This window comes from Macaca nemestrina, chromosome 4, assembly GCF_043159975.1.
Source record: "Macaca nemestrina isolate mMacNem1 chromosome 4, mMacNem.hap1, whole genome shotgun sequence".
Lineage (NCBI taxonomy): Eukaryota > Metazoa > Chordata > Mammalia > Primates > Cercopithecidae > Macaca > Macaca nemestrina.
The window spans coordinates 92,836,362-92,854,233 of NC_092128.1; the positions used below are offsets into that span (position 1 = coordinate 92,836,362).

The following is a 17,872-nucleotide window of genomic DNA, read 5'->3' on the forward strand; positions in this document are numbered from 1 at the left end:
CGACAGAGTGAGACTCCGTCTCAAAAAAATAAACAAACAAATAAATAAATACATAAAAATAAAACTTTCTGTGACTCTTTGCTGCCTAAAGTGCCTGTTTCTGAGGTAGGGTGTGTGTCCTCGAGGAGGCAGGTAAGGTAATTCATGGCAGCATAGAAGAAAGACAGAACTCTTGTTTGTATTTACCTTTAATCTGATCCTTGAAACACTTGTATTTTTTGTATGCTTTATTTATTTACACAATACATGTATATTATTCATAAATATAACATGTATTGGGAAAGGTATGGGATACCTTTCTTTTTTTCTTCACCAAAAGGATTCATCATCAAAAGTGTTTGGAGACCTTAAAAATGATGTCCAAATTTGTTAGAATTACAGTAGGTCTTCCTGATATGAATCAGATTTACCTTTGAGATCTTACCTGCTTAGTTCTAGCCACACAGGACACCCCAGGCTGCAAGCTCTTAAGCTTTCATGCATTTATGAACATTCCATACACAGAATGCACCTCCCCAATCATCATTCCTCACCTAATCAACTCCAACTCCTCCTTCACCATCCAGCTCCCTGGGATCTTCTCAGAGTTCCTCTCTCCTGTGTGCTGCCTTAGCTGCCTTAGTGTAGGTTGGTGCACAAGTCATTGAGGTTTTAGACCGTGAATTTTAAATCATTAGAACTAGACTCAAACACATCTTCATTAATCAAAGTAGGAACCATTGCAATCAACACATTTTTGCTAGCGATTAATAAGTCTGTTTATTCCTGTAGTGTAAAAATCTGTGCTTCGGGATTCGACGAACTCTTGGAACCCATTTTCTGCATCCTGTTGGTTGGGGAAGCATTTTCCCTGCAAAAAGTTATCGAGATGCTTGAAGAAGTGGTAGTCAGTTGACGAGAGGTCAGGTGAATGTGGCAGATGAGGCAAAACTTTGTAGCCCATTTTGTTCAACTTTTGAAGCTTTGGTTGTGCATTGTCGTGAAGAAGAATTGGGTCATTTATGTTGACCAATGCTGGCTGCAGGCGTTGCAGTTTTTGGTGCATCTCATCAATTTGCTGAGCATACTTTTCAGATGTAATGGTTTCACCGGGATTCAGAAAGCTGCAGTGGATCAGACCGGCAGCAGACCACCAAACAGTGACCATAACCTTTTTTGATGCAGGTTTGGCTTTGGGAAGTGCTTTGAAGCTTCTTGTCGGTCCAGTCACTGAGCTGGTCATCACCAATTGTATAAAAGCCACTTTTTGTTGCGTGTGGCAATCCAATTGAGAAATGGTTCACCGTTGCATTGAATAAGAGAAGACACTTCAAAATGATGATTTTCTTGATTTTTGATCAGCTCATGAGGCACCCACTTATTGGGCTTTGTCACCGTTCCAATTTGCCTCAAATGCTGATGTTGAGTTCTGCAGCAACTTCTTGTGTAACTGTAAGAGGATCAGCTTTGATGATTGCTCTCAGTTTGTCATTGTCAACTTCCAATGGCCCACCACCACGCTCCTCATCTTCAATTCTCTCGTCTTCTTGAATTGCCACTGCACTGTACATTCGTTAGCAGTTCCTGGGCCACATGTGTTACTGACGTTATGAGTTGTCTCTGCTGTTTTACGACCCATTTTGAACTCGAGTAAGAAAATCACTTGAATTTGCTTTATGTCTAACATCATTTCTATAGTCTAAAATACACATAAAATAAACAGCAAGTAATAAGTCATTAGCAAACAAACGTAAAGTGAGAAATGCCCATTAAAATGAAGTAGAACATAACCACATTTATTTAAGAATGTATTCCAGTATTAAACAGCAAATTCCAACAATCCAAAAACTGCAGTTACTTTGCACTCACCTATTTGTTTCATTTTATTTTTCCTTTACCATGTTGTGAGGAGCATGTTTGTGTGTGACTACATTTATAGAGCAGCTATTAGATGCAGGGCACAGTGTGAGTCATTTCTATATATCATTTCAATTCATCTGTCCTCTAAGTGACCAACTCATCTTGATATGCCTGGGATTTTCTAGGTTTTAGCACTGGAAGTTCTGTGTCCCAGGAAACCCTTCAGTCTCAGGCAAACCAGGACGAGTGGTCAACCTATAAAATAATCCATCATGTAGATGAGAAAGTCAAGGCTCAGAGAAGTTATAAAAACTTAGCTGAGCTCATGAAGCTAATTAGGGGTGGGACCTGGCTGTGAACCTCAGAAAACCCGTGCTCTGTCCATCATGTTGTCATGCTGCCTGTTCATGGGCAGGGACTGGTCTCATTTCACTTTGTATCTTCATGCCTGCTGTGATCCCTGGCATATCTGATGAATGCATGCATGAGTTCACCAATACATAATCAAACATTTATTACATAGCGACCCTGTGCACTAATTAAGCCATGCCTCCTCCCATCCTGTGATTCTGCATAGTCACAGAATGTTAGAAAATCCAACTCAGCGGTGATGACTTGCCCAAGGTCACAGTGCCAGAAAGATGGTAGAGTGAGAGCAGAACCCATGTTTCCTGACTCATACTGCAGGGATCATTCTTTTCTTTTTTCTTTGTTTTTTGGAGATGGAGTGTCACTCAGTCACCCAGGCTGGAGTGCAGTGGAGCGATCCCAGCTCACTGCAGCTCCGCCTCCCGGGTTCACGCCATTCTCCTGCCTCAGCCTCCCTAGTAGCTGGGACTATAAGTGTCCGCCACCATGTCCAGCTAATTTTTTGTATTTTTAGTAGAGACGGGGTTTCACCGTGTTAGCCAGGTAGTATCGATCTCCTGACCTCGTGATCTGCCCGCCTCAGCCTCCCAAAGTGCTGGGATTACAGGCATGAGTCACCGCACCTGGCTGGGATCTTTTAGTTAGAGCTCTACATGAGATAAACTGAGGGGCAGAGGAAATAATGAGAGAAGACTGAGCTCTTTTCAGCATCTAACTGAAGACACTAAAGCAGCTCTGAAATGCCAGCATTTGTACTGTTTAAAAAACACGAAGATTGGGAACTTATTTTCTTAAAAGGAAAGAAGAGTAACACTGTCAAAAAGGAGTGTTTTCCACATTGGGAGGGCTTTGTACAGAAGCAAGAAATGGAGGAACTGCCACATTTGGCACCCAAGAGGACGCCTTTTTTTTTTTTACTGTGTGAATCCTCCCCACTCCCACCTCAGCCCACCCCGCAACAGTCAAGCTTTGGGTCCAAACCAATCTGGCATCTTTAAAATGGAAGCACTGTTTGGAGACAAAGTGACCAGGCACTGCCGGCCAGAGAAGGGACAATGCCCCACACCCACGGCCTGCCTGCTCTGAAATGCCTATTTATCTCCATTTTTATCGACATCTCTTGGCTTCCAGGCCCTGTTTGTGCTTTGTCCTTGGTCCTTATTGACCTATTGGATTCGGAGGGGAAGCTCAGCCGCAGGCAAAAGGGTATTTTAATCCACAGTGGAAAACATGGGTTCCTCTAGCGCAACTGGCAGCTCCCAGCATCTTGACCTTGACCTTTTCAGCAGCATGTGGCCACACACTCTACCCAGGCCAAAGAACAAAAGGGCCCCAGGGCACACATTGGGGCCAAGAAAAGGAACCGAATGATGGAATGTTGTTGACTTTTCCGTCTGAATCTGCCTTCGAGACTCTTGCATGGGAAAAAAGGGTGGAGAAGGGGCGGAAACAAAGCTTAGTCTTTGTCTGATTCAGTCTTTGCACTCCCCCTGCCCCCCCCTCTGGCGGGCCATGGAGGCCACACCTGGCACACCTGGGCATGTTCAAGATGCTTATAAAGGGCTGGGGAAGCAGGGCTGCTCAGTCCTCATGGGTTCTGTGAGCAGCCAAGGTGATCAGCCCTGGCAGGATGGTCAGGGGTGGCAGTGAAGAGGCTTGACTGATTGACAGGTGAGCAGAGGATGGGACTCTCGGCAGCCCTCATCAGTGAGTGTTGCTTCTGAGCACAGCTCGGCTAATGTCCCATGCTGTTCCGGAGCCTCAAGGAAGAATGGGCTGATGGTGGTCCCAGGCTTCCTAGACCAAGTGAAGCTGGCACAGACCTCTGGCGTGGCTGACTCGGAACCTGTTCTGGGAACGTGAACTTGGATTCGCCTTAGCAGTAAGTGCTGAGGAATGTGCTGGAATTGCTGCCAGTTCCTGGGACAGGCAGACCCCAGAACACTGGAAGAGATCTGAAGGGACCTCCCTGGCACCCCCACCAGCTCCATGGGCTCCACACTCAATCAAGCAGGTCGTTGGTTATCTCCACCCTCACGCGGTCTGGAAGCCCAGCAGGCAGGGTTTGCTCTGTGATGTGACAATGCTGCTGAGTCTCCTGTCACTCACCGCAGCACCTCTGGGTAGTGAATGGCGTGTTTCCTGGGTCCATGACAGTTACCATAGCTCTTCCAGGACCACACAAGTGCCTGCCTTGTTCTGGTTTTGTGATGAACATAAATGTAAAGAAGGCAGCCCATGCTTGAGGGGACGCATCTCAGCACGCATCTCAGTCAACAAATATTTATTTAGTGTATTGGGAGGTGAGGAGGAGGCCAACTAGTCCAGAGGCTCTGACTTGGTTGGAGAGGGGTAATGCCAGGGGTTAGGAGGGTGCTTGGTTGGGGGGAATCCGGTGTAGGCTAGAGGGGCCAGTGCAGGTTTCCTGGAAGTGCCGAGACCTGGGGCATGCAGAAGAGTTACTTATGTGAGGAGGAGAGAGGAGATCCAGACCAGAAAGTCCACATCCACTACACCAGAAGCTCCACCAGTTCCGGAACCACACTCCCTGGACTGGCTCTGGAATGTATCCCCGTGTTTAGCACAGTGCCTCCTAGTGCTCCCAAGTCCTTGCTTGATACTTGGCTGTTGAACAAATAAGCTCAAAGGCTTGGAGGTGAGTGCCTGAATGTTTTAGCTGTACTGGAGTGGAGCTTAGGAATCTGTCCCCTGGGGTGCGGGGCAGGGACAGGGAGCAGAAGCCGGAGGTGAGTCTGGGGAAGGACAATGGCTGGGAAGTCGCTTTTGGGCACTTGTACTTTCTCCTGAGGGCCAGGGGTCGGGGTGGGGAGAGACTGGAGAACTGCGTCTCCATCCTTTCCCTGCCCTCACTTTCTTCATTTCCTTAGGAGCCAACAGACCTGTGCAAACCTCAGCTTTCGCCAGTTAGCTCCTTTTCCATCTTCTTGATTTCTGTATTTTTTAAAAAACAAGGCTGCATTATATCGTAGGAGAACAATAACCCACTGGACCATGTCCTGGTAAGGCAGAGCTGCAAAGCCATGGCCTCATCACTGTAGACACAAGCTTCCAACAGTGCCCCATTGTAGCATTTGATTTAACTCAGCCAGTCAAGAACATGCATTTCTGACTTAAATTCTGCACAGCATCACCATATCCCCAGCAGATGTCACTAATGTCTCACATTTTGGTCATGCCAGCAGCACGCATCTCAGTCAACAAATATTTATTAAGCAGCGAATGTGCTTTGTGCGCCAGGCTGAGCACTTTGTAGATAAAAATTCCTGGGGCATGACCCAGGACATGAAGAAAAGTTAACTTAAGTGAGGAGGAGAGAGGAGATCCAGGTCAGTTTTTGATGACAGAGGAAGGTAACATAAAAAAATAATGGACTGTCTGAAAAGTTCTTTCCCATTGAGGTACAAGTTTGTTTCTGGCTATGCAATGTGAAATTGGAATTGAATGTCTGGGACCACCTCGAAGCTTGTTTCAAAGGCCTATTGCTACATGTCCTTTAGACAGATTTTATTTCAACTTGGCTAATTGAATCTCTAATGACAGAAGTGTAATTCATATTTCTATATTTCTTCTGGGAAGGAAAGCCCGAATGAGAAGGCAGCACTAAACAAAACTGTGAAGTCAAAGTTGAAAGTATGGTTGCTAGAGGAAGACTGTCGAGAGCCCCATGAGGTGGTTTCCCCCTGAGATGGCTTGTTTCCCAAGGGGGTGGTGTCTGTTTGGTTGGACTTGAAGAATTTCTATGCGTCGAAGTTGCTCCACATGGCTGTGCTGAGAATGCTTGGAGCTTGGACCTGGAGATTTGAAGCATCAATATTTAGCAAGTATTCATCCAGCACAACACAGCTCATAGAATGGCTGTGACTCTGGTGAAATCCCAGATGTGGATGATGTAGAAGGGCCCCTAAATCAAGCATACAAGTCAGACTTGGTGCAAAGAGACTATTGTTAGTTCCAATCCATGTCTATCTAATGGACATCTCAAACCAAATATGTCCTGAACTGAGTTCCTGCTATTCTCCTTCAAACCTGCCATCTCCAAGGTCTTTTTCATTCCAATTAGTTGCAATTCCATGGTTTCAGTTGATCAAAACAAAAATCTTGTGGTCAACTCTTAACTGTTCTCTTTCTCCATAACTAATTTATCAGCAAACGATATCAGATGTATCTTCCTAAATATATCCAGAATTACTCTGTGTCATATCACCCCATGCCACCGCCTTGTGGAAGTCACCATTGTATTTGCTTGTATTATTGCAATAAGCTCACTGATTTCCCTACTTCCACCTTTGCCCCTATTTGTTCTGAAATTCAGTAGCCAGAGTGGTCACGTCCTTCTCTGCTTAAAATCTTCCAGTGGTTCTCATCTGACTTAAGGTAAACATCAAGGCTCCACATGATCTGGCCCCAGTTATCTCTGACCTCCTTTACTTCTCTTCCTTTCCTGACTGGCCCCAGCCGCACTAGGGTCCTCGTTGGTCCCTGAACTCCAAGGGGCACGCTCGACACCTTTGCACTTGGTGTTCCCTCTGCCCAGAATGCTTTTTCCCCAAGGATTTCATGGGTGGGTCCCTCACTTCCTTCAGGTCTTCCCAGCAAAGCTACATGAGTTTCTCAGGGCTACTGTAACAAAATACCACAAGCTGGGTGGCTCAAACAACAGAAATGTATTGCTTCACAGTTTTGGAGGCTGGAAGTCTAAGATCAAGGTGCTGGCAGTGTCTGTTGCTTTTGAGGGCTGTGAAGGAAAGGTCTGCTCCAGGTACTCCCCTCCATCCCCTGCCCCCAACATGAGTGGCCACCTTCATGCTCACATGGATGTTCTCCCTGCCTGTGTCTGTCTCCAGATTTCCCTGTTAGGAGAACACCAGTCACATTGGATTCAGGCCCACCCTAAAACCTCATTTTCAGTTGATTACCTCTGTGAAGACCCTATCTCAAAAAAGGTAATATTCTGAGATATTAGAGATTAGGATTTTAAACATTAAATTCCAGGGGGGACACAGTTCAACTCATAACAAAGACCCTCCCTGGTTGCCCTACTTAAAATCCCACCCAGTTAGGGAGCCTGGCACTCCCTAACTCCCTTCCCTGCCTTAGCTTTTTTTCTCTTGAGAACGTTATTACCATCTAATGTGCTGCTACGTGTTACCTACCTGTTTTGTTTATGGCCTATCTTTCTTTTCCCTTGGATCAAAGTTCCATGAAGAAGAGGTCTTTGCTGGGTGTGGTGGCTCACGCTTGTAATCCCAGCATTTTGGGAGGCCAAGGAGGGCAGATTATGAGGTCAGGAGTTTGAGACCAGCCAGGCCAAGAGACCAGTCTGGCCAATATGGTGAAACCCTGTCTCTACTAAAAATACAAAAATTAGCCGGGTGTGGTGGAAGGCGCCTGTAGTCCCAGCTACTCCGGGGGGCTGAGGCAGGAAAATTGCTTGAACCCAGGAGGTGGAGGTTGCAGTGAGCCAAGATCACACCATTGGACTCCAGCCTGAGCGACAGAGTGAGACTCCGACTCAAACAAAACAAAATAAAAAAGGGGGTCTTTGTTCATAGTTGTTTTTCCATCACCTAGAATAGTACCTGGCACACAGTAGATGATCAGTACATAGGATAGAAGATGGAGCTGATGAGGGCCGCTGTAGACTAATGTTAATGAGCTAATATTACCAGGTAGAGAGATGGGGGAGGGGAGGTCAGCTATTGGTTGATTTAAGGAAGAAAAACACCATGTAAGTATAACATGGGGCCCGGGGTGAACCATCCCTTTTTTGGCCTCTCCTGCTCTTTACAAAGGGGACTTCATCTCAACCAGGCCTCAGAGTGCAGGCTCTCCCCTTTAGCTTGCAGACTGAGTTCTAAATGAAACCAGAGATTTCCCCCAAGCACAGAGCACGCCACAGAGCACAGTGAACAGCCTGCTCTTCTCAGGCCCTTGTCTGAAATGATGATGCTTCCATGTGGCAAATCGGCAGCCCAAGGTTTGGAAGGGGAGTTGCTGTTCAGGGATTCCTGGCCTGGAGTCCCTACACAGGGACAACAGGGAAAGGAATGGGGTGGTGTCTAGCAATAGTGCTTTGCCCAGTCCTCAGAGAAGTTGTGGCCCAAGGTCTAGTCAGCATTTTTGCTTCTTGTGTTAGCAATGTTAATAATAACATGAATACTAACAGGAGTATTATCCCAACTTGGCAAGCTATAGGAAGATACCTTTATTCAGGTAAATCAGCCAATACTTAGGGAACCATTGCTTTGTCCTGGCATCGTGCAAGGCATGAGGGGATTCCAAAAGGAAATCTCTCATATTGCTATTTCACTTTAGCATGAACAAAGAACTCGCACATGCATTGGCCATTTCATTCTCACAACTGCCCTGTGATAGAGATGTTCTATTATCTTGTTTGACAAGAAGGGGAAGGAGGATAAGAGAAGTCAAATGACTTACCCACAGCCATGTATATTCAATGATTGAGGAAAAATGTGGGTACGCATCTTCTGGCATGCATCATGTATTAACAACAGGCCGGGCATGGTGGCTTACACCTGTAATCCCAGCACTTTAGGAGGCTGAGACTGGAGGATCACTTGAGCACAGGAGTTTGAGACCATCCGGAGCAACATAGCGAGACCTCATCTCTAAAATATATATATATACACACACACACACACACACATATATATGTATACATACACACATACATACATATAAGCCCAGTGCAGTGGTGCTCACCTGTAGTGCTAGCTACTCAGGAGGCTGAAGCGAGAAGATCCCTTGTGTCCATGAGTTCAAGGCTGCAGTGAGCTAAGATCATGCTGCTGAACTCCACTCTGGGTGACAGAGTGAGACCTTGTCTTTAAACACACACACACACACACACACACACACACACACACACACACACAAAGTATCATTAATTGGATGTGAACTATGTACCAGGCACTGTATTTAGCACTTTATATGCACTTTCTCATTTTACTTTTCACACAATTTTATGAGGTAGGGAGCATTTTATGAGATGCAGCAATAGCAGTCAAGAGCAAGGTAGAAACTTTTGCCAGTTCTCCCAGCTCTTGATAATGGAAGGTGGTTCCTGAAAGAGTAGCAGGTGCAATCGGCTGCAGGAATTCAGATAAGAGATGGGGGCGGGGGCTCGGTGTCAGATGGGTCATCCAGGAGGGCTTTGGAGTACACCAATCCTTATTTGGTAGGTAGAGAAGGAGTTGTGGGCACACTGTGTTGAGTGGGCAGAGAAGGGACAGGCCAATCCTGAGTGCTGGGGCCCGGCAGGGAGGCTGGGAGATGAGCAGGATGGGGCTGGACGGTGGGAGGCCAGGAGTACAGTGAGGAGCCAGGCAGACCCAGTCCCTGCCATTTGAGAGGCAGTAGCCAGCTTGGCACTTGGCAGCGTGCCCTGATGCATTGATTCCAGGGACTTTTCTGTTTATTGCAGGCATTCATCCCTGGTGGGACTGTGGAGTCAGCAGTGGGCAGAGGACAGGGAAGGGGTGAGGTGTTCCTTTCCGGCATCCTCCCACAGCCTTTTCCCTTCCAGCTTCTGAGGCCTAGCCCAGGTCAATTGGATACAAAGGAGCATGAACAGTTCTTATTTCCTACATTAGTCAAGTCACTTAAGGAAAAAAAAAAAAAAAAAAAAAAACACCAAAAAACTAATTAGTTCTGGCAACTACAGGTCTGCGCCAGCTTTCCTAACCGCCATGAACTGAAAGGGTCTTAAAAGTCTCCTGACATAGCTCTCATCTGATCACTGGATTGTCCTTGCAACCATCTCCGCTGGTTGATTTCAGGTCTGTTTGCACATCTCTGATGGGGAAGAGCTCATTGTCCTGAAGGCAGTACTGGTGGCCTGGGCTCCTCTAGTTAGGGCCAAGACACACACACACACGCACACACACAATTACACAAAGGTATATATGCATCCTTCTCAGTCTGGCTTCAAGATTTCCCACCTTGAAAGGGACTTGAGAGTTGAGACACCACAGCCCTGTTGTTGCTGTGGAACTTGAGAAGGGCAGGGTGTGGTGGCTCACAACTGTAATCCCAGCACTTTGGGAGGCTGAGGCAGGAGGATTGCTTGAGCCCAGGAGTTTGTGACCAGCCTGGGCAACATGGCAAGACCCCATCTCTACAAAAAATACAAAAATTAGCCAGCCATCGTGGTACACACCTGTCGTCCCAGCTACTTAGGGGGCTGAGGTGGGAAAATCACCTGAGTCTGGGGAGGTTGAGGCTGCAGTGAGCCATGAGTTGTGATCATGTCACTGCACTCCAGCCTAAGCGACAGAGTGAGACCCTGTCTCAAAAAAAAAAAAAAAAAAAAAAAAAAAGAACTTGGGCAGCTCTTGCCGCTGCCTCAAGGCTTCCAGGTGGGCTAACTGCTTTAATTGCTTTTGAGACTTCAATGTCTTTGCCATTTGTTGTTGTTGTTTTGTTGTTTGGTCGGGACTGCAAGAACAAGGTGACCAGTAGAGGGATTTTCTCAGGAAGTGATGATTTTCACTCAAGTTGGGAACTTTCACACAACTTGGGAACTTCCAGATGTCTGTGAGTAAGAGGGGCCTTCCAGAGACGAGGGTGCTGTCACTTCCCATGGTGGCGTTTCAGCTATGCCAGCCTCTGAGGCTGGGACTGCTGTTCAGTCTTCCAGGGAGAGGAAAAGTCCAACCAGGAGAGCTTGGCATTTCTACCCGCCCATTTCCAGGTTGGAAACCTGGAAATATGAGAACCACCCAGAGATAACGGGGTGCTTGTTCATTTAGGGAAAAATTTCCCCACAAGAGGGGAGCTTGTTCTTTTAGGGGAAAATTTCCAGGTCGGTTGAGATCTTCTACACAGTGTGGCTGTAGCAGAAAATAATGGTGACATGATATGGCTAGACAGGGGGTGGGGGATTGGTTTACCCTGGCGCACAAGTGCCATGTGAGGAGGATTTGGAAGTTCCTTAACTCCAGGCTGGAGGGAGAGCAGTGGACTCAGAAGGTGGCTACAGAGTTTACTATGGGACAGCCGTGGTGAGCAGTGACATGATCTTGTGGCAGAAATGCCCATGAAGCTATAACCATAGGGTACTGTCTGAATTCCCAACACTTGGAAGACCCCCATCCCTAGGATAAGGATGCATGATTAGAAGCCACAGTAGGGCCAAACACAGGCTGAATTTCTCCTGGGCAAGAGAAACAAAATAAAGAAATGAGACTGGACCAGCTCTGAGTCTGGCTGGATCAGGGATCTGAGCGCATTCCCCAGGAACCCTGCACGAGCTCAGTCCTCAGGACGCCACTTTCTGTCTAGTGAGTCGGCCCTGCTCCTTAGGTGCTGAGAAGGGGAACTGCTATGGCTCTGTTTAGGCAAGAGAAATTCCTGCTGCCCTCGGTAACAGGAGTACTTCAGTAAAGAACATCAGCAAGCTCAAAGCTTTAGGAATCTCATTTGTTGAAAGCAGTGACTGAAGAGCAAAGGCTCATGGGGTATTCAGAAGATGCAGACAAAAAACCTCATATGCAGCCTCATGCCTTGAGTAGGATTCTGTTGCTAGTGCACCAGGGCCAGGACCAGAAGTTTCATTTTGAGTTTTGCTAATTCGTTTTGAGTTTTACTAACAAGAACAGGCTTCTGAGTTCACGGGAGCCCTGTGCATCTTCCCAGTACCAGCTATCCCACTTGAAACTGAAGAAAATCTCATCACGTCCTTAGCAACAGGCATTTCCCTTTCTTTCCTATTCTCTTCCGAAGCTGGAGCCTAGGGCTTCCAGCTCTCCCTTCATCTCCTGCCTTCTCCAGGTTCCAGGAGGACCCCGTGGGGTCAGCCCCTACAGATGAAGTGATTTAGGGATCAGGACTTCTCTCTGCTTCCAATGGCTGCCCTAGAGACAATGCCCTTGTTTTCTCTTCCCATTTCCCTTGCTTCACAGAAGTGCCACTTTCTGGTGATTAAAAACCCAAGAAAATTATCTTCAAGTCGTCTTTCCCCATTTCTCATAAAAAGGCAAGCCCTTTGCATGGATGTGTGACAACAGGTGGCTTCATCCACGAGGTACTGTGCTGAGCCAGTACTGCCGCCCACAAGTGGACGGAGGGAAAGGGCAATTTGAAAAGACTGTCCTGAGAGACTGTATTAGTCAGCTGAGGCTACATTCCGCTGAGTACGAAACCACTCCCAGACCTCAGAGACTTCTAGTGTGATGTTTGATTTCTCACTCAAGTTATATGTCGTTCACAAGCCAGGGCTCTGCTCCATGTTTCCTGTGATCCAGCACCCAGGCTGATAGGGGTGCCTTCATCTGGAGCAGTGCAGGTCTCACAGCACAGCAGACATGGCAGGTGCAGGCTACCGCATAAAGCTTTCACAGACATGTCTCCCCATTTTTCACTGGACAGAGCGAGACACTGGGCTACTCCTGGGTTCAACAAGATGAGGTTTATAATCCTCCTGCAAGGGGGAGATGGACACATGCCAAAGGCCAAACTTGACCTCGGTGGGCAAGATGTACACATTTCCTGTTTATGCAGAGAGAAGGTGCTGAATACTCATAGAGTCTGTGCTAGTGTATACACTGCCTGGCATCCCACTGCCCCAGGGCATCCTTATTACCCCTGTGTTGCTCCATCCACTCATGGCTTTTCCGCTGTCAGGACCTCTATCCTGGGCCCCGGGTATCATCACTGGGCTGGGAGCTGCACTAAGTATCTGGGCTGGTGAGGGACAGTTCCTGATCTTGCTCAAGTGGAGTGAGGCAATGACAGTGGTTGCCGGATTCCCCAAATTTCAGACTCTGAGAACACTGATGCAATTTCCAAAATAGGGTGTTTAGGTTCTGCAATAACCCAATGGCAGGATAAGTGATTTAGGCTTCCACGGGCTGCCTGAGAACCTCTTCACCTGCTTGTAGCTCTTTCAGTCAGCAAATGACTTCTGAGTTCCAACTCCCTGAGCATCACATGCTGCCAGAACAGAGCTATTTAATCCACACACATCACAGAGAAAGCAAGAAACTCAGAGGCATGAAGAGTGTCTTTAACATAGTCTCATATTTGGAAAAGCAGTTTAAAAAAAAACAATTGAAAATACAAGATAAGGTAAGGGTTACTTATATAAGTTTTAACCTTATATTGCTTGGCCATTTTTACATATAAATTATTGCTTACTAGCTTCGATAAATACACAGCACAGTCATATATATATATAATATATATACACAGAGGCAGAAAGCATGGAATATGGGAAAGAAAACACTGTTAATGGCAATTCTGGTAACTCAACAAATGTTTCATATTTACCAGTTCTTTAAATGGTGGAAAACTACCAAGTGTAGTCCCTGAGAAGTTAGGTAGACACCCTGATGGCGGGTTCTCTATCTTCTAATTGTTAATGCAAGCTGACAATATCACAGCAGCCCTAATTAATGATACATTAAAAGGCAAGATTTCTTGCTTCAGGTCACTGATTTCATCCCAGTATTTAATAACAGTGTAATACGAATACAATAAATAGACTATGCAAATAAATATTACTCTGCTAAAAAATGTTTAGTATATACAGCTTTGCTTTATACAGTAATACATTTTCATCTAACTTTTTGGCAATTTTTAAAAACATCCCCCCCCCCCAACCAGTTTTAAGCAAAACTGGCCCACTCGCTAAGAAGCAGGCTGAAATTTTAAGGACATGTTTTTGAAACATTTAAAAGAAATCCTGTGTTGGACCACTGCAGAAGACCTGATCATCCCCATTTTAATGTTTTTGCCCAGTTTCTGAGAAGTCTGGATTGGCTGTGCCATTTAGGAACATTCAGTTCCGGATCTGCGGTGTCTGTGCTGGCCAGAACAGACTTGCAGGGCTGGGATATGGGTAGCAATGAAAGCCCAGCTCCAGGGATAAGAAGTCATCACTGGTACCCTCTCTTTCATGCCACGATTTCTCCTCCACTCAGAGGCGAGTATATATTCATGCAGCATCCCCTCCCTGTGGACTAGGCAGTGTGAGCACTGACCTTATCCACATGCTTCTAAATTTGGTGTATGCTCCACACTACCTGTTTGTGGTTCTTGCTCTAGGGAAATGAATTTATTCTAAACATAATTAAGGAAACTAGAAAAAGTGAATGCAGGTCACGTGTATCACTACAATCATTTGGCAGTTATACAGATGACAAAGAGCAAATTCAAAACACCACACTCAAGGGAACACCTGCAAATGCGTATATAAAAAAATTTTTTTTAATGGCAAGGTTGTGATTTTGCCTACGGAGTCCTGCATTCTGCCGTCTTGTGCTAACTTCTAAGCAGGGCTAGTTTGCTGGAATGCTGACAAATCCAAAGACCCAGAGGACTGTCTGGGAGTTGTGCTGTAACAAAAAGAGCCCACTTAGAAGTGCCCCTGCACCACCTGGTGCCGAAGGTGGCAGATATAGATTTGCAGAGTGAGCGAAGATTTTATGCAATAATAAAACTCCAAATGAGAGCTGGCAAAGAGCTTAGCCATCTTCTAGACCACACTTCTGGCCAGAACAAAACCTATTCTGAAGAGGCCTGGGTGAATATCCAGAGACGGAGCGTGGCCCATCCTATTAACAAGGAGCGCTCAAGCCCTACCACTGTCCACCAGTGAACAACTCAGATTCCTTAGAAAAAGCTTTCTGTTGAGTAAAATCTGGTTCTCACAATTTGGGCTTGAATTCTTTAATTCCAGATCTAAGATTCTGCAAAGCTTTGAGCTGTCGCCTGGCAAACCTCTAGAGACAGTTGTTAAACTTCAGAAAGATGTAGAGATTTTAGACATTCAGAAGACAAGGATGGAAAAGCAAATCTCAACTGCACAAAATCCTTCCTTCCCTCTGCTACCCCTAGGACCACTTAACCATGGCTGGAGGAAAAGGCGAACAAGCATCATTTTCTCCCCAGCCAGTTTCCACCCACGTCATGTGAGATACTCTGAAGTCACTGTACAAAATGCATTTAAACACAACATTTGTGTAGCTTCATCTGGCTCGGTGTGCATATCTAACTTGGGGTCTAAGCAGCCCGCAAAATGCTGAAATAGTTCTCCATGGAAAATTAGTCCCCTAAAGGTAATGTTCTACTAGGAGCAATGTGGTTCTAATGTAAATAAAAATCTGAACTGTGAAACACAGAAACAATGTCAGGATGGCCTTATATGATTACACTGGCCAAACCTTAGTCCAGGGCATAGGAAAAAGGTGAGAACACGTGCTTGTGCTGTAAGCCCATGCTATCGTTAGTAACTGTGTGAGGAGGGCTTTGGAGGGTTTGCTCAGCCCAGCTGTGAGGGAAGTCTGCTGTCCGGTTCTCATGGCCCTGGTGTCATCCCGTGGGCCACATTCCATGACCAGCAGCATGCCCCTTTTCTCTGAAGGGACCAGCCCTGGAGGATGCCCTTCTATAAAACCCCGTAAATGTTCAGGACTGAAGTTTTACATGCTGGGCCGAACTAAGTCTCTCTCAAAGTCCTCTCAAACCTTCTCTCCACATGGTTCCTTCCAGCAGTATCTCAAGCTCAGTGTGGTTCCTGAGCCCAGGAAACAGCACTGCTATAAAGATGTCAAAAAGCATTGGACATGCCTCATTAATGAGGATGAATGAGGTGTTGATGAGACAAAAAGGAAACAGGTCTGTGTGGGCATGAAAGAGATGAACAGGCAGGAAGAGCGAGAAGTGCACCAAGACTCCTGCATTTGGAAAATGAATGGACCAGGCCCTTGCATTTTAGCAAGGTGACAAGTATCTAGCAGGCAGGGGTGGATTGCATTATTTTGACCCATAGGCTGTTTTGTTCATGTGAAGGTTGAAAGAAATCCTCTACCCAGTCCTTGAAAATATCAAGAGGTCTTATTTGCTGAAGGAGCCTCAATTGGTAAAAATGGGAATAAAAAAAGATTTCAGAAGACTCAGATTTTGGGGGAAAAGAAGGCAAATTATAGAAAGGCTCCCTGCTTTGGCTGGTAGGTGGACTATAGGACTTCTAAGTCACCAACATCAATCAGACACTTGGCTATTTCAGGGCATTTTTCATTTGCCAAAACACTGGTAATTACCGCTATCTTATTACCTAGAGAATGCTAAGTGCTTCACTCATTAAATGTCACTTAACCTCCCTGTGCTGGCTGCTGTCATTCCATAGTGTGGGCAAGGAGCCTGTATGAGGTATGCAAAATGCATCATCAGGCACAAGAATGCAGACTTTTGTGACTCTGTCACCTCAGTAAGCAGTTAGTGAGTGTCTACAATGTGTCAGGCACTGTGCTTTTTCAAAATCATATTATGTCCAATAAAAGATAAGAGCCTGCTTACAAGTGTGAAGAAAATCCCCAGGAATTAAACAATGAGTCAATCTCTTGAAGATTACTATTTTTCCTTACTGGCAAAGCAACTTCATCTACCTTGCCTATAGCTGCAAATCAGTTGTACAGAAACTAATTTCACTTGCAAGCATGTGTCAATAGTTGATTGTGGTGCAAAGTGATGCACACCTGGACATTGTTCATCTGCCCAGCAGAGCATGAATGCTAGCTACAGCCCTCACTAACTCCCTAGACACAAGTGGCTTTTGGTGATATCATAGGTTGTATCAACAGAAACCTCTCCTCCCTGGAGATCTAGGGATGCTGTCTCTGTCATCAGGTGTTCAAAAGAATGACTTCTTTGACAGCTTATGGATAGTAATCTAAAACTAGGCAATGTAAAACTCCTTCCTGTTCCATGCATGCTCTTAATGAAATATTTGGTCATTGCATGTCAAGATGTCGTTGTCTTGTCTTGATGCTGGCACATCTCATACTGAAAACTGGACTGGATCAACAATGTGATCATAAGAAACCAGCCTTCTCCATCTCAAGAACGCTTCTGACTCTCCTTCTGCCTTCTTGTCTCGAGAGTAGCATGGAGAGGCCTCTCCCCCTCTCTGGTGGCTGACATCACTTCCTGAACACGCTTTGGCTGGCTTTCCTGTGAATGTCTTGGGTTATACTGATAAAACTCAGCAACTTCTTTTCTCACAGGAAAGCAACGTGCTTGGCATAGACATTCCCGTAGCTCAAAGTGCTGCAGACACAGGGGAGGTGAGGCAGTGGGGCTCACACCCGAGGCTCGATCCTGTGTGAGAGCTCGAACAGGGCCTGCTGGCTGTCAATGACATATAGGTGATTAACATAGGACTTTAACTCTTGATGCTCTTTTGGACACAGGTCACCTGTTGTTTAGAGGGGGGGAAAAAAAAGACAATCTCAGGAGAGCAGTAATGCTATATCTACATACCAACAAAACCCTACACTAAGGCTGAGTAAATGTACCAGGTGGGTTCTCATTAGTCAGAATCCCATAAGAGGTGTCCTTGTCCTAAGGTAGAAATGCTTTTTCAGCTCAGAATGGATTCCTCAGGTCAGGCAATCAGACCGGCAGGCTATTTATAGCATTTATTACCTAACATTGTATGTTATTTAGAAATTATGTTCTTATCTTACTCCACAGATGGGGAAACTGAGCATAGTCACGCAGCAAGTAAGTGTCACAGCCAGGATTCGGACCCAGGCCATATGGTTCCTGAGTCCTTCTATGTAGCCTTTTACAGCAGTTACCTGTTTAAACGGCCAGCATTGGCTCCTATATCTCAGCCTAG

At 45.9% G+C, this 17,872-nt stretch overlaps 1 protein-coding gene and 1 pseudogene across 2 annotated transcripts in view; both read right to left on the minus strand.

Moving 5' to 3' along the window:
• Positions 1-373: 373 nt before the first annotated feature.
• On the minus strand, positions 374-15,596 carry LOC139362625 (histone-lysine N-methyltransferase SETMAR-like; annotated as a pseudogene).
• The window catches only part of LOC105475677 (Rap guanine nucleotide exchange factor 5), a 242,049-nt gene continuing 237,424 nt past the window's right edge, over positions 13,248-17,872 (minus strand). For both annotated transcript variants that reach the window (XM_011731142.3, XM_071094929.1), the window contains exon 26: positions 13,248-17,446. In XM_011731142.3, coding sequence (XP_011729444.1) covers positions 17,331-17,446 — 116 coding nt within the window. In that variant the 3' untranslated portion in view covers positions 13,248-17,330. The remainder of the gene's footprint in view (positions 17,447-17,872) is intronic.